The following is a 17,233-nucleotide window of genomic DNA, read 5'->3' as shown; positions in this document are numbered from 1 at the left end:
CTATGTTTAATTACTTGGTCTGTTTCTATAGTTTCACTAAATTTTTAATTAGATTTTTATTTTTTTTTACTGAGTCCCTATATCATATTAGATTTTGTAATTAAATCTCTGTTGTGATAAAAATGCTAAAATTAATAAAATATTCCGTTAAACAAAACGAATATGTTTAACATTTGATTGAATATTTGGTATAATTTAATCCGTTAATTTTAATGTTTTTGTCACGATAGGGACTTAGTTACAAAATCTATCTGATATCGTATAAGGATCTAATTAAAAAAAAAAAGACCTAATTAAAAAATTTAATAAAAATATAAATACTAACATATCAGAGTAATTAAACCAAATAACTAACACAGTACAATTTAAAATTCACAAACCATTTTTAAAATAGAAGAAATTTTGAGAGCTAATATTGTAATATTATAACTAATATTTAACATAAGAAAAAAATCACTCGAAATTCTTAAAAATAAAAGTATCCAAAATTTAATTAAAAAAAACATTTGCAAATTAAACACAACAAAAGTTCATTTTTAGTGAGTTTCATAATAAATTTGTTTAGCAACCTGCTATAATATTCTGTTAAAATTAACTGTTATAATATTAGTTCGCTAATATTACTCTTTAGAATATCAAAAACTAAAATAAATGATACTTACAAAGCTGAGGTAAAAGCAAAATGAAGTTGAAAAACAATGGTTGTGAAAGAGAAGGAACGTGTAGGGTGTAGGACACGACAAAGCCTCCTCGTTTGGCAGAAAGACAAAAGGGCCATGAGATGAGATGAGCCTTGTAAGTTGTAATGTGGTGGCACATTTTGTCAGTAGCTACTACCCATCTTTGTTGGTCCTAAATTGTTTCCTTACACTCACGGACTTCACTAACCAAACACTTCCTTATATTACATTACATACCAATTATTCACCCCTTAACTACCTTTCTTTTCTTTGACCAATTTGGATTGGTCGAGTTGCTAACTCGTCCACTTAAGCAGATGTTAGCAATTCGAATCCCGCTTTATGCATACAGCAATCTATTAGTCATAGACTCCCCATACTCAATGAGTTATAGCTCAAATGGCATAGACTTCTTATACTGAATTAAGAGGTTGCGGGTTAGAGTCATATATCTTTCCAAATTTTAAGCCAATGAGTAATAGCTCAAATGGCATAGACTCCCCATTCTCAATTAAGAAGTTGCGGGTTGCAGGTTCGATAGAATTCAGATCTGCAACGGATTAGTCCTAGATACGGTGAAGAAAAAAAAAAAAACTACTTTTCTTTAATCTCCTTTAATTTCTCTCACACCATTTTTGTAAAATCATATCATCACATTATTCCTCTATCTTCTCGTGAACACTTCCCTTTGTAACATCCTTTTCATTCATCTAGCTATATACTAAGTTTTAATATCATACCATATATTATCATAAATAAACCATGATGCTGTAGCTATAAGCTAAACTACCAAAGAACAAGAATAATGGCAAGTTTTCAGTTTCTGAGTTTGCTGATTGTTGTTTCAGTTTTGAGTTTTTGCTATGGAGACAGCAATGACATGAATAATGTTCAGCTGAATGATGATGTTCTTGGCCTAATTGTGTTCAAATCAGACCTCCATGACCCTTCTTCGTCTCTTGCTTCATGGAATGAAGATGATTCAAGTGCTTGTTCATGGAACCGGGTTCAGTGCAATCCAGCAACAGGAAGAGTCACTGAGATCAATCTTGATGGGTTGGGATTATCTGGAAGAATTGGAAGAGGCCTTGAGAAGTTGCAGCATCTAATGGTATTGTCTCTTTCTCATAACAATTTTAATGGTAGCATTACTCCTTCACTTACACTTTCCAGCACCATTCAGAGTCTTAATCTAAGTCACAATGGCTTCTCTGGTCAAATACCAACTTCATTTCTTAATATGAGTTCAATTAGGTCTCTTGATCTTTCTCACAACTCATTCTCAGGACAAATCCCTCAAAGTTTCTTTGACAGTTGCAATTCCCTTCACTACTTTTCTTTGTCCAATAACATGTTTGAAGGACAAATTCCTAGCACAATCTCTAGATGTTCTTCATTGAATAGCATTGATCTTTCGAATAACCGTTTCTCCGGTTATGTTGATTTTGCTGCTGTTTGGTCATTGAGTAGGCTTAGGCAATTGGATCTTTCAAGCAATGCCTTATCAGGTTCTTTGCCTAATGGAATTTCTTCAATTCATAACTTGAAAGAGATCTTGTTAAGGAAAAACCAGTTTTCAGGTCCATTGCCTAATGATATTGGACTCTGTCTTCATTTGAATAAGCTTGATTTGAGTGATAATCAGTTCAATGGGTTGTTACCAGAGTCATTGAATAGGCTTAAATCTCTGAGCTATTTAAGTACATCGAAGAATATTTTCGCCGGCGAGTTTCCTCAATGGATTGGTACCATGACTAGTCTTGAACACTTGGATCTTTCCAACAATCAGTTCATTGGAACTATTCCGGATTCCATTGGAGAATTGAGATCATTGGCATATCTGAGTGTTGCGAATAACAAGCTCGAAGGGAACATTCCGGCTTCATTAGTTTCTTGCACAGAGTTATCAGTTATCAAGCTTAGAGGGAATGGTTTCAATGGAAGCATACCAGAGGCCTTGTTTGGCCTTGAATTGGAGGAAATAGATTTTTCTCATAATCATTTAACAGGTCCAATCCCAGCTGGGTCAAGCAGGCTATTGGAAAGTCTCATCAAATTGGATCTCTCAGAGAATAATCTTCAGGGGAATATCCCTGCTGAAATGGGGCTACTTTCAAAGCTTAGATACTTGAATTTGTCTTGGAATGATCTTCATTCTCATATGCCTCCAGAGTTTGGTCTGCTTCAGAATCTAACAGTCTTGGATCTTCGAAACAGCGCCTTGATCGGCTCAGTTCCATCCGATATATGTGATTCGGGTAACTTGGCTGTTCTTCAACTTGATGGAAATTCATTGGAGGGGTCTATTCCAGAGCAGATTGGAAATTGTTCATCACTTTACATGCTGTATGCTTCCTGTTTCTCAACCTCTATTATCATTTCTTAATCATGTTTGTGTCACAACTTATTTAAACTTTTTTTAAAGATACTAATTCCTCTCTATCTTTTATGCAGGAGTTTGTGTCACAATAATTTGAGTGGTTCAATCCCAAAGTCCATGTCAAGGCTAAGCAAGCTCAAGATTCTGAGATTGGAGTTCAATGAACTGAGTGGAGAGATACCAATGGAGCTTGGAATGCTTCAAAACCTTCTTGCTGTGAACATATCATACAACAAGCTCACAGGTAGGCTTCCAACAGGAAGCATATTTCAGAACTTGGACAAGAGTTCCTTGGAAGGAAACTATGGTCTTTGTTCACCATTGCTGAAAGGTCCATGTATGATGAATGTACCAAAGCCACTAGTTCTTGATCCAAATGCTTACAACAACCAAATAGGCTCTCCTAGGCAAAGAAATGAATCATCTATGGCTACTGGCCTAAGTCATCACCACAGATTCCTTAGTGTTTCGGCCATTGTCGCGATTGCAGCCTCATTTGTGATCATATTAGGAGTTATTGCTATTAGCCTACTCAATGTTTCTGTAAGGAGAAGGTTAAAATTTGTGGACAATGCCTTGGAAAGCATGTGTTCGAGTTCTTCAAGATCCGGAAGTCCAGCCACAGGGAAGCTAATTCTGCTTGATTCACAGTCCGGCTCGCCGGATTGGATCAGCAATCCGGAATCCTTGCTCAACAAGGCATCAGAGATTGGTGAAGGAGTGTTTGGAACAGTGTACAAAGTTCCATTGGGATCACATGGAAGAATTGTTGCAATCAAGAAACTCATAACCTCAAACATAATCCAATATCCTGAAGATTTCGACAGAGAAGTTAGGATCCTTGGAAAAGCAAGGCATCCAAATTTGATTGCATTGAAAGGTTACTATTGGACACCTCAAATTCAGCTTCTAGTAACTGAGTATGCATCAAATGGTAGCCTCCAATCCAAGCTTCATGAGAGAATCTCTTCAATTCCTCCACTTTCTTGGGCTAATAGGTTCAAGATCTTGCTTGGAACAGCAAAGGGTCTTGCACATTTGCACCAGTCATTCCGGCCACCCATAATTCACTACAACATAAAGCCAAGCAACATCCTTCTTGACGAAAACTTCAATCCGAAGATATCAGATTTCGGGTTGGCAAGGCTTCTAACAAAGCTTGACAAGCATGTTATGAGCAACAGGTTTCAGAGTGCATTAGGCTATGTTGCACCAGAGTTAGCATGCCAGAGCTTAAGGGTGAATGAGAAATGTGATGTGTATGGTTTTGGAGTGATGATTCTTGAGCTTGTGACAGGTAGAAGGCCAGTGGAGTATGGTGAGGACAATGTGCTAATACTCAATGATCATGTTAGAGTTCTTCTTGAGCAAGGGAATGTGTTGGAGTGTGTTGATCCATGCATGAATGAGTATCCAGAAGATGAAGTTTTGCCAGTTTTAAAGCTTGCAATGGTTTGCACTTCTCAGATACCTTCTAGCAGGCCTTCTATGGCAGAAGTTGTTCAAATTCTTCAAGTCATTAAGACTCCAGTTCCTCAAAGGATGGAAGTTTTCTGATAATGTGAGAAATTCTTCAAGTCATTAAGGCATTCGAATTAGGGAATCACACTCTATCTTGTAGTACAAACAAAATGAGTCTATGTTTAACTATCTTCAAGTACAGAAAAGCTTTCTTGTTGTTAAGCTTTCTTCTCTCTTTTTCTTTCCCTTCATTATCTGTATTGCTATTTAACTTTGATGAAGAATTTGGTTTGTTTAGACTGTTCATTCAAGTATAAGGTGCTTTTTCCATGCATATGGAATCACTATTGTATAAAATCTGCAATTCTTATCTCTCATTTTCTGTTCTACTTTGTTTCTATTGGCAGTGAGAAAATAGTTAGTTGTTATCTGAACTTTTATCTTATATTAAGCTAAAAAAATTAGCCATGCACATTATAAATAGAGGTTATAAATATATACATAGGAAAGCATAAATCAATTAATCATAGGCATGGAATATGGCTACACAAGATTCCATCATTGTTGTTGTTGTTGTTCTATAATTGGAAAGTGAATATGATGGAATGAGATATGTCATTCATCAAAGTAAGGACACAAAAAAAGACAAAAGTAAAAGGTTAAAAGCCTTTCTGGTTTGGTATTTTTCAAGGATTCCTTTTTCTTTCTCATCCAAATTAAAGGGGTACTTACTTTGACCCGACCAAAGAAAAGTTATTTTTCTTATTTTTTTTATTAAGAATTTTCATAGATGAGTCTAATGATACTTTAGATTAAGGCTTGGTAAAGTTTTTATTTTTTAGAATTAGTTTGTAAAAATTAGCTTTTAAAAGATAACTTTTTAAAAAGTATTGCATTTATGTTTGATAAATTAAATTAAAAATGATTTTCAATAAACAAAAGTAACAACAATTAATAAATAGCTTTTAAAATTAAAAAGTATGACATAAATTTAAGCGTTAAATTTAAAAATTAGTTAATACATGAGGTTATATTAGATTTTTAATTTTTGAATCAATTTTGAAAAGCTCAACCTCATGTGATTTCAAAAGTATTCCGATCTTTTAAAAACTAGAAACACAAGTATATAGTCTTTTTTATTTACCAAACTTAAAATGAAGAGTTTGTACTTTTAAAAAATACAAACACCTCTTCAAAAAATTTTATCAAACCAAATTTAAATTCTTTAACTTAATAAAACAGCCACTGTAATTATTTTTCTGATAAAAACTCTGAATTTAAAGATGAGTAGAACAAACTCTTCAAAAAATTTTATCAAACCAAATTTAAATTCTTTAACTTAATAAAACAGCCATTGTAATTATTTTTCTGATAAAAACTCTGAATTTAAAGATGAGTACAACAAACTCATAAGTAGATTGTCACGATCAATTAAATAATAGATGCATAATTGTAAATTCATTTTCATTCGTATGATAAGCTAATAAGTAATAACTAATTCTATATTTTTATAGATAAAGTTTTACGTTCATTTGATGTCGCATATTTTATTGTTTTACAGTTTAATAGATTCATTTACATTATGTTTGGATCAATAGAAATGAGAAGGAAAGAAAATGCACGGAGGAAAAATTGATGGAAAATGAAGTTTCCTCTTATTGGATGAGCATAAAAAATAGATGGAAAAGGAAAAAATGGCTTGGGACCCACATTTAAGTTTTCTTTCCAAACCTGCGAAAAAAACCACCGAAAGTTCTAAAATAAGATAAAATTATTAATATGTCCATTGTTAAAATGCAAAGTAAAATTTATAACATTTAATTGAAAATAAAAAAGGATCAATTTAAAAAAATATTATTGTTAACAATAATAATACATTAAAATTTTAAAATACAATTAAGATCACTTTTTTATTAAAAAAATAATTTAAATACTTTAATATATTATAATTTACATATAATATAAATAAGGATATTAATATAATTTTAGTTGGTTATAATTTTTTCTTTTTTTATTTTTTCTTTTATTTAAATAAAAAAATTTTTTTACTTTTTTTTCATTCATTTTTTTTTATCCAAATAATATAAAAAAAATCAATTTTTTCTTTTATTTTTTTTTCTCTCATTTTCTTTTCTTCCATTTTCTTTCTTCACCTTTTCTATTTTGCATCCAAACAAAATGTTAGTGAAATTTTCTTTTCCTTTTAATTTGAAAAGTACACTATGTGGTTGTGTTTCCAATTTCAACCTCCCGTCACAGCAGCAAAAGATGTGAATAAAAAGTGCATGCTCTCAAGAAAAGATTTTTTTTTACCGTTGAACCATGTCAATGTAACTACCGGACACCAGCCATGACTTGGCAGAAATTAATAATACTGTATAACACTCCGGATAAATATCAGTTAAAATGAGCAAAAATTTTGGTTATACAAAATAAACAAAAAATTTGGTTATATAAAAAGAATATTTTGGTTGAATATACTTTTCACCAACTTTAAAATGATGAATATTAAGAGATATACAAATTAAAATTTTGAAAAAGATTTTGGCTACTTAATAAAAAAATTGCAATTGATTTTTTTGTACCAATTATTTTATGTTTTATCAATGAATTTCTCCTTATTTTGTTTGTGTAAAAAATTATTTTCTTTTTCATTTAATATAAATTAAAAAAAAATAATAAAAATAACAAATCTAATGAAATTAGAAATTAGACTTATTTTAGTATGATTTATATATATCAGTGCTATTTTTTATACCAAAACATGAAATAGAATTCCAATTCTTAAAAAAAATTATTCTAAGGGTTAATCAATGTAAAATACATTATTTTAAAAAAATGGTAGGAAATAAAAAAATTTACATAAATATTAAAAAATATCAATTTATATCACACACATCTAAAGAATGAAAATAACATTAATATATGCAAACATATAAATAGAATTTAAATAAATAAAAAAATAAAAAAATAATTTTTTATAAACAAATTAATGGTATAAAATAAAATATAATTGACAAGACATAATATTTATATGACATGATTGTTGAAATAATAAATAAAAATTACATTACTTCATTATATATATATATCATACCAATGGATTGAATATATAAAAAAACTACATACAAATTTCAATCGATTGTGTTACCACATCAATCGATTGAATAAGAAAATCCCATATTACTGTGTGAAATTCAATCGATTGAATTATAAAAAAAATACGATTATATATAGGGGTGGCAAAGCGGGACGTCCTGCCCCAACCCGTCCCGTCCCGCGCAACTAATATGGGTTCAAAATGCTAGCCCGCTCTGCTTTATGGCGGATTGGCGGGCTAGCCCGCTTGACTTTTTTTTTTGAAAATAAAATTTATTAAAATTAACCAAAAAATAATAATTAAAAAATCAAATACAAATAAAAAATAATTAAATTATAATATAATTTTTTCACTATATTTTTTAAAATTTTTAACTTCAATAAAATTGTTCAAAATAATATTTATCAATAGAATCATCTTTATTTTAAAAAATAAGTCACATAATTTAAGCAAATATACGAAATTGTAAAATAAAATAAATAAAGTTAATAACTAAAAGAAGAATAAAAATAAAAAAAATATTTGAAAATTCTATAATTATTAATTTTATAATAGTAATCACTCTTTTATTTAATAAAAATAAGAAATAAAAATCTTCGGCCCGGCGGACCGCCCGTCCCGCCAAAATCCACCAATTTGGCGGTGCGGATTAGCAGATTTTTTTTAATTTGACGGGCTCCAAATCTTAGCCCCGACTCATTTTTTTTAGCGGATTTAACGAATCGGAACCCGACAGATTCAACCCGTTTTACCATTCCTAATTATATACTGTGCGAAAATCCCATATCCCTTTAGTTTTTCATTAGGCTTCTTGAACCAAACGTCTTGCTATTCCCTATGTCATGAAAAAATGTTTGGTTTTTAAAAAATATTTTTATTTTTCTTTAATTGATCAAAATTTCATATAAATACTATATTCTATATATAAATTTATATGAAAGAAAAAAAAAAAAAGCATTGCCGTCCTTTTACTACTGCCTACAATGGCAGCACCTTCGTCATTAATTAAGCATTTCCAAAATTCTTGGGATGGAAGGATTACAAATCGATCATGATCAATGCCCTGACCCTGAACATTTCTATCAGCAATGTTAGGTATGGAACTCAGGACATTCTGAGTAATTGGTCCAGAAAATTCGTATTTCTTTTAGAATTCAGCAGGAGTAACAATGGTATTCCTTTTTAAATAACTAACTCCATAATTTTGTATAACTATATAACAAAAAAAATTAAAATATTAATTAATCATAAAAATAACGAGTCAATAATTACTATCTAGTATTTTTATTATGTTTAAACTATGATTCATAGCACCATGGTTATAAATGTATGAATCAGGATGGTAAGATTTACCTATGTAAATGTTTGATTTTTGATAAAAACAACTTTCCCATATCATGATATGTTTACTACTGCTTCTGCTATTAGATATGATTCAAACTCTATTTCTCTTCTTATTGGTGTTGTATCAAATAATCTACTTGTTGATCGAAAAATATTTTTGATAAGAGTGAATTGATTCGGAATGAGTCAGATGTGGTCTCTCGAAAAAATATACGCATGAATATGAGGTTGGAAGTAATTGACGATGATTTAGATTTCTATTGTTTTGTTAATCGAGTAGGCCTGATCAAATAGGAGATTGGATTCGAGAAATTGAGTAAGATCTTCCATGAGCTGGTCGAATAGTCATAGAAGTGGGAGAGTTAGTGGCTTCTTCTATTACACGAAGAAATCATGGGGAATATCTACAATCACGCGGCGGAAACGGTTACCAAGAAACTTTAACTCAGGAAACACTCAAGCACACTCATATCCTCAATCGAATTATTTTTCTGTAGGGTTCCTTCCACGTTCTTTATTCTTTCAATTTACTTTTCTGTAAAATTTAACATTTCAAGTAACTTTATTTTCCAAGTGTTTTCTATTTTCATTGTTCAATTTATCTTTCTGCATTTTAATCTTTTATGTTGAAATTCTTTGATCCAATTGAAGGTATTTTATTGTTTTCTTTTAAATTTCAATACAAATTTCTTTATTGTCTGTACATTTATTCTTCAAAAACCTTCATGTTTAAGTTTCATTTGTCAATTTACAAACTTTTTTTATATTTTCGACGCTTTGATACACTTTTAGAAAACTAGTACTCGCACAGAGGAGTAGATTTAGCTTCCAAATCACTAAATATCGAACCACCATCGATTTGCTAAAAATCAACAAAACACTACCTCTAACTCCTACTCACATTCATTATCAAGTTCTTGGTGCTCTTAGTGATAATATGCCTATTAATGACGATGAAAATTCTCACACTCATTCTAATGCCTCTACTAATAGTGTTACAAGTGAACAGTGCAGGTCTTCCTCAAACAACATAAATCAAACCTCCCCAAATGTTGTTTGCAAGCAATACTAATTCTACAATAGCTGATACTTTCCCATGAACAAATTACATCTCTTCCACCTAATCAAATTTCTAGTTCTGGCTTAGAAATTACTTGACCACCCTGCCCACCCACTACAACGAATACACATGCAATGGTGACAAGATCCAAAACATGAAGTTAAAAACCAAGATTTTTTCTTACTACCAACACTATTGATTTGACATTACAGGTTCCTAGAAATGTAACCTAAGCCCTCAGCTCCAGTCGTTGGAAGTCAGCCATGGATTTAGAATATCAAGCACTCTTAAAATGCAATACATGGGAGCCTTGTTGAACCACCACCAACAGCCACAATTATTGGATGTAAGTGGGTTTATGCAATTAAGAAAAACCCAAAAAGAGAAATTTGAAGATACAAGGCTCGCCTTGTAGCTAAGGGATTTCACCAAATAGAGGGTGTGGACTATGAACAAGTGTTCAGTCCTGTGATTCGTCCCTCTACAGTTAGAGTGGTTCTAAAGATTGCTACAAGTCAAGGTTGGGTGCTATGCCAATTTGACTTTAATAATGTCTTTTTGAATGGCATTTTACATGAACAAGTTTACATGCAATAATCACAAGGCTATGAGAGCTCTAATCCGAAACTGGTTTGTAAACTTAATAGAGCTTTGTATGGTCTTAAACAAGCACCCGTGCTTGGTATTTCACTCTCAAAAATACATTGAAATAGTTCGGGTTAGATTGCACAAAGTCAGACACATCATTATTTGTAAAATTAACTTCAACATCTGTTATTTATCTAATGGCTTATGTTGATGATATAGTGGTTACAGGTGGTGACCCGAAAGAGGTTGAAGCTCTTATTAGTAGCCTGAATCAGAATTTTCCTTTGAAGGATCTTGGGAAACTCAGTTAGATTAGTGTAGCTAATATCTCTTCTCTGGTTTATGTATAAAAGCACTGCACTACTTGTATCTAATATACAAAAATTATAACGCTCAGTTTCTGATATTTAGTTTCTCTCTTATCATTGTTCAGTCTCTTTTTCTCTTGCTATATCACAAATCACAATACTGAATAATGATTGAAAGGTAATTTAAGAGCAATAAAGACTAAAATAAAATAAAATACCTTGGTGCTCCCTTTCACGCACCAATCACCATCACCATCACGATCACGTTTAACCAATATATCATCCAGTTGGTAGTTAGAGTTCTCTTTCAAGAAGTCCTGTCTCAGAAGGACATTTGTTTAGGTAATGAGCAAAGTTTAATTGTTCGGATTCGAAAGAGGCCTTTCTTCCAATGAGACCGTAGCTATCTCCAACCGTGGCTAATCTCAAATTGCCTTCCAGTATCAAAAACATTAGCAAGGTTGCGAGAATCGGACCGGTCAAAGAACCGGTGTGGTCACTGGTTCAATGATTTACTGGTTCGATCGGAGTTCAACCGGGATTCAATCGGTTTAATTAAATATTAAATAAAATTATTAAAAAATCTAAAAATAATTTTAAATAATAAATTATTATAAATATATAAATTTAATAATTTCTAACTTAATAAAATTTAAAATTTCACATAATAAAGAGCAAAACTTCAAGAAGAAAGCTATGTAGAGTCAGCACCTAAGCATAAATATGCAGCATATACATATAGTATTCTTCCATACATTTTTTGAAACAGAAGAAATTTCATTCAGGATAAAGGAAAGACATCTAACATAGCCAAGTTCTGAACATGGCTTGGGGCATCTTCCATCCACATGCAATTTGGAGTGGTAAGAGCTAAGGTTGCTAATTCATGAGCTACTCTATTCTCTTCTCTCTTAACATGACTAAATTCCACAAATCTAAAATTTCTAATAAGTGAAATGGCATCAGTAATAAAAGTTCCAAAACAAGAATTAAAACACCTTCTCTGTTTGAGGGCACCCATTACTTCTATATTGTCACTTTCAAGAATCACCTTTAAAAAACAACAGTCTTTTGCAAAATTCAACCCCCCAAAATGCTGCATATGCTTCTGCTTCATGTGCTTCAAGGGGATAAGGTATTGCCTGGGTTGCTGATGCCTCCATTATGATTCCCATCTCATTCCTAATTACAACACCAACTCCTCCATTAATATCGTGTGACTCATTATGTATTCTTCCATACATTAGTCTTTGAAACAAGACTAAAAATGCACAAGTACAAGCATAAAAATCAAAACCATGTAAATAACATGACACTTATGTTTAAATTGTTAATAACCACAACACCAGTAGCAGTTTAAATACAACACCAAGAACAACACAGCAAGATTATTAACAAAAAAATACAGATTATTGTGTAATATAAATTATTAACAATTAATCAATAACACAGCAAAAAAAATAATTATTAACACCATAACAAGAACACAGTAACAGCCAAAAACACAGCAAAGAGGATTGCAACAGCACACCATTCCATACCATAACACAGCAAGAACACAGCAAAGAGGAGAGGACTCACCTACCAGAATCTTCAGCGAGCACGGAAGAGCAGAGGGAGGCGACCACGGCAGAGCAGAGGGAGCTGGAGAAATTGCGGCGAGCAAGGCAGAGCAGAGGGAGGGGACCACGGCAGAAGTTCAATAAAAAGCCTTTTGAATTGAAGTTCAACATCTTCAGTATCTTGTGGCTGTGGGTTACTTTGTGATTGTTCCATCTGTAACAATCGGAAAATCAAATTCATGAAGCAGCAAATAAAAATCAGAAGTAGCAAACAAAAATCATGAAGCAATCAAAAACAAATTCACTGATGAACAAATAACCTCAGCAAATAAATCAAAAAATTTATTCAACATAGGAAGTTACGAACAGAAGCCAGAAAAATTTATTCAACATTTCAACAAATTTATTCAACATACAAAAAATTGAAGAACAAATTTATTCAAAATTCGAACGGAAGCCAGAAACCCAGAACTTACCGCAAGTGAAGAACGAACAGAAGCCAGAAAAATAGCACGAACAGAAGGCAGAAACCCAGAAACCCAGAAGCCAAAAACCCAGAACCCGCAACGGTGCTTCACGACCAGCGACCAAAACCCAAAAACCCAGAAGACAGAAACCCAGAACCCGCAACGGTGCTTCACGACCCGCGACCAAAACCCAGAAACCCAGCAGCCGCAACAGTGCGCGACGACCCGCGATGGTGGGAGTGTTCTTCACGGCGTTCGTCGGTTGTCCGTCGTTTGCAGATTGTCCAGCCTCGAGCTTAGGGTTGGGAGTGGAGTGTTGAGTGTTCTTCGAAGATTAGGGATTGATTTAGGGTAAACTGATTGTCACGATTCAAAATGAGTCATAACCGGCGCTTAAGAAAATAATCCTATAGCAAGCCTAACATACTCAAATATAAATTGAATAAGCAAGTTACAAATATTTTACAAGTTCTAAAATAAATAGTTATATACTTTTTAACAAAAAAAAAATTAAAATAACTAAGAATGGTTGGATCCTGCTTGTGACATATGGAGCATATACTTCTAGGAATTCGACAAAGAATAGGTACTCATTGCAGACCGTTACTCTTGAATAGAAAGTCTCACATAGTCAAATATTTGCTCCTGAAAAATATTTTTTAAAAAAAGGGTGAGTTTTGCAACTCAGTGACCAGACAATACATCTATAATCGATATGAGACCATATAAACATTATTATTAAAATAATTTTTTGTTAGAAAATAATAGTTGATAATAATAAGTGAATCAATAAGGGAGTTCTCATACAGAAATCAAATCAAATAATCCACACTTGGACGGCTCCACCTCTAAGGGTAGCCCTTTCCTCCCGTGTGTCCTAACAGAATAACAGATCTAACGTGTGGCCTACACGTTAGGCTAGCAACACCCCTGCTAGCTGGAGTCTGAGTTAGATACATCTAAGTTAACGTCATAACCGCCGTTAACTACGGTTTTCTAATACGAGTCTCCCAAACCAATTCAAAACATATAATTTCAAATATAACAAATCTTTGATCTTTCAAATATATAAGGTATCGAATCAAATCAAATCGTATTATACTTTCTCATCAGAATCCTTTCCAATTATACTTTTTCAAAAATAACACCTTTCAAATATATTTCACATTCTTTAAACTAAGTGAATACCAACAAATATTTCAAGCTTCAAAAACAGATATTCAAGTAAATTCAAACATTTTAGAATAATACAAAACTTCATAAAAAATATATATGGTCTCAAAAACAGATATTCAAGTAAGATCAAACAATTTAAAATAATGCAAAACTTCATCAAAAATATATATAGTCTCATGTATAGTTCCGAAAGTATAAACTTCAAAAACGAATTATTTAATTCAAAAAAATCAATTATTCTAATCCATTTAAAATCATTTAAGGCAATTATAGTGAGTATAATTCAAAAGTCATAATTGATTTATATCAAAATAATTATAGATGCACAATCAAATAATTATAAATATAAAGTCTACTCACAATGTGGTCCCAAAGGACCAAAGATACCAAACCCGGAGTGCCAAATTCAAGATGAGGAGGATTGAAGTAGAATAAAACAAATGAGCGCTAAATTTGGACCGGAGTAGCGACAAGATGGAGCTGGCGATAATCCTGGAAATCTAAAACAGGCAAAACTAAAATCGAATTAAAACAAGGACAAGACAGATTAAATGGTGGCATAATAGGACATGAAAGCTAGAGCAGAATCAAGGAAAGAGGCTGGAATGGGATAATGACTTCAGCTCCAGTAGCACCAACAACTCCGGCGGCAACGACGATGGCTTGGTTCAGGTACATCCGAACGGCGACAGGAACAGCGCAGCAGCGGAGGGTCCCTCCTCGGCATTTCTCTCTCTGGAAACTCCTCTCTCTTGAAGCTCCAAATTTGCAACTACGACAATGACAGCGAGGCTAGCTTCGACGGCGGCAGCTAGGCGTTTCTTGGCGACAGAGGTGCGGCGGCCATGGCAGCAGCAGCAGTGGAGTTCCAACGGTGGTGGAACCTCCCTGCAACCCTTTCTCTCTCCACACGTGTTCTATTTCTCCCCCCGGCGACAGATCTGGCGGCGCGAAACGGAGGCACGAACGGCGGCAATGGTGGCTAGGCTTGACGGCGACGACCCTTCCCGCGATGACTCTGGGTAGAACGGCACGTCTTCCCTCTGTTTGCGAACCTCCATGGACGGCGATGATGAAGACCTCGACAATGACGACAGCGACGCGGGCTCCATAGGACGGTGACACCTCCTTCTCCCCGCGCGGCTCTCTCTCTCCCTCGGTTCTGGCCTTCCTCGCGACGACACGATGGCGAAGACGGTGGCAGTGACGCCCACCAGCGCCACCTCCCTTCCTTCCTCTTCTCTTCCCTCTCCGGTTCTCCCCCTCTTCTCTTTTTCCTTTCTGTTCATTTGTTCTGCTGTTGGGTAAGGGTGGCTAGGGTTCTGGTGAATGTGTGAAGGAGTGTGTTGTGTCCAAATTAGGGTTAGGATTTTGGTTTGAAAAAAAAGAAATAAGGGTAGTTTAGGGATTTTACACTGATGCTTCTACCCGGGTTGCTCAGCGCTTCAGCCTGTTTTTCTTTTTTTTCTTTTTTTTTTTATAAAATAGCCAAACGATGTCGTTTCAATAGTAGGAGGAAAAATCGGTATTTGAAAAAACCGGGCAGATTTGCCCGGTTCGCCGGTTAACCACCAATTCGTCTGATTCCACCGGTTTTTTGCAATGCAGTTTTACATGTGGACCGGACCGGCTAAGTGATCGGTTTTCGATTAACTCGGTTGAACCGGCTGGTCCGGTCCAGTTTTCAGAACATTGAACATTAGGAAAGATGATCCCACTACTGCAAGCTTGGGGTCTGTTATTGCCTCATCTTCAATAGAATTCAGAAATATGAATCGGTGATCGAACCAGTCAGATTACTGGGTCACTGATTCAACCAGTGGGTTACTGGTTGAACCGTTTGACTCGGTCCTATATAAATAAAAATAAAAAAAGTCAAAAGTTTAAAATTAAAATTTAAAATACATATTTTTACTAACATTTTAAAAATATCAAGTTATTTTAAAACAATATAGAGCATGAACAATAAATTGTTTGTTATTTTTACTCTATCATAAATATTTTTATTTTATTTTTATATTAAAATAACTATTATTTTTAAATTTTAATAATTTATTAATTATTTTATATCTATTATACTATTATATACTACAAGTATTTATTAAAAAATAATATTAATAGATATTATATAATTATAAAAAATAAGTGAGTTTATAATTATTGTTAAATAAAAATATAATTAATTTAAAAATGAGTGAATTTATAATTAAAATTAAAATAAATTAAATAAAAATAAACAATTTGATAAAAGATATCTATATGTATTATAATTTGTATAAATTTTAAAAGAAAACATAGTGGCCTGATGGTTATGCAGTCTATTTTCACTCCCAAACAGGAACATGAATTAACTTCTATCTACTTTAACTGCTTCAAAAGAAAAACAATAAAGAAACAAAGAAAGAAAGACTTACAAACGAATCGATCAACAAGATTATCAAGCAAAAACTTGGAAGCTCTAGAGCCATCAAATCTGTTACCTAAATTATTTCTTTATTAATAATAGATTTACTATTGTAATTTTTTTTTATGAGAGTACATAAAGAGTACATAGTATATAAAGTGTAATAACTCAACAAATATTTTTTAAGGGGATTTTTTATTCTCTTTAACAATGAGAAGAATTTTTTTTAATAATTTTATATTATTGTATGAAAACATAGTATTTTTTTTAACCAAAGATAAGAAGACTCGAAACCGCGACCTATAAATCAAGGGAGCTTATGAGCAAGCTTCTTATGAGGAAGATGAATTGGTCGATGATCATGATCCAAAACTGTGGAGCAGAGAGAGTTGAGGCATTGTGCAGGAATAGTACCTTGGGCAGTGGCAAGGCGCAACGATGCCATGCTTCAAAGTCAGATTGAAATATCATCTCATGCATTGATCATTGGAATCTACGATGGATTTTGTTACTTAGATTATTTCTTTATCAATAATAAGTTTACTATTGTAATTATTATTTTGTGAGAGTACATAAAGAGTACATTGTATATAAGGTGTAATAACTCAACAAATATTTTTTAAGAGGATTTTTCATTGAGAAAAACTTATTATGGCATAATTTTCTACTGTTAAACCCGTGCGATGCACGGCCTTATATTTAA

General features: G+C 33.0%; 1 protein-coding gene across 1 annotated transcript; it reads left to right on the top strand.

The window, feature by feature from the left end:
- The first annotated feature begins 795 nt into the window (after window positions 1-795).
- LOC148569571 (probably inactive leucine-rich repeat receptor-like protein kinase At3g28040) lies at window positions 796-4,898 on the top strand. Its single transcript, XM_088484201.1, has 3 exons — window positions 796-1,042; window positions 1,213-3,026; window positions 3,135-4,898. Exons 2-3 carry the CDS (start codon window positions 1,486-1,488, stop codon window positions 4,615-4,617), a joined length of 3,024 nt encoding a protein of 1,007 aa, XP_088340327.1. The 5' UTR covers window positions 796-1,042; window positions 1,213-1,485; the 3' UTR covers window positions 4,618-4,898.
- Window positions 4,899-17,233: the final 12,335 nt, after the last annotated feature.

This window comes from Arachis ipaensis, chromosome B4 (assembly GCF_059453495.1).
Source record: "Arachis ipaensis isolate K30076 ecotype BB chromosome B4, ASM5945349v1, whole genome shotgun sequence".
NCBI classification, from domain to species: domain Eukaryota; kingdom Viridiplantae; phylum Streptophyta; class Magnoliopsida; order Fabales; family Fabaceae; genus Arachis; species Arachis ipaensis.
The sequence above is the reverse complement of the archived record's forward strand: the minus strand, read 5'-3'. Positions and strand labels throughout refer to the sequence as shown.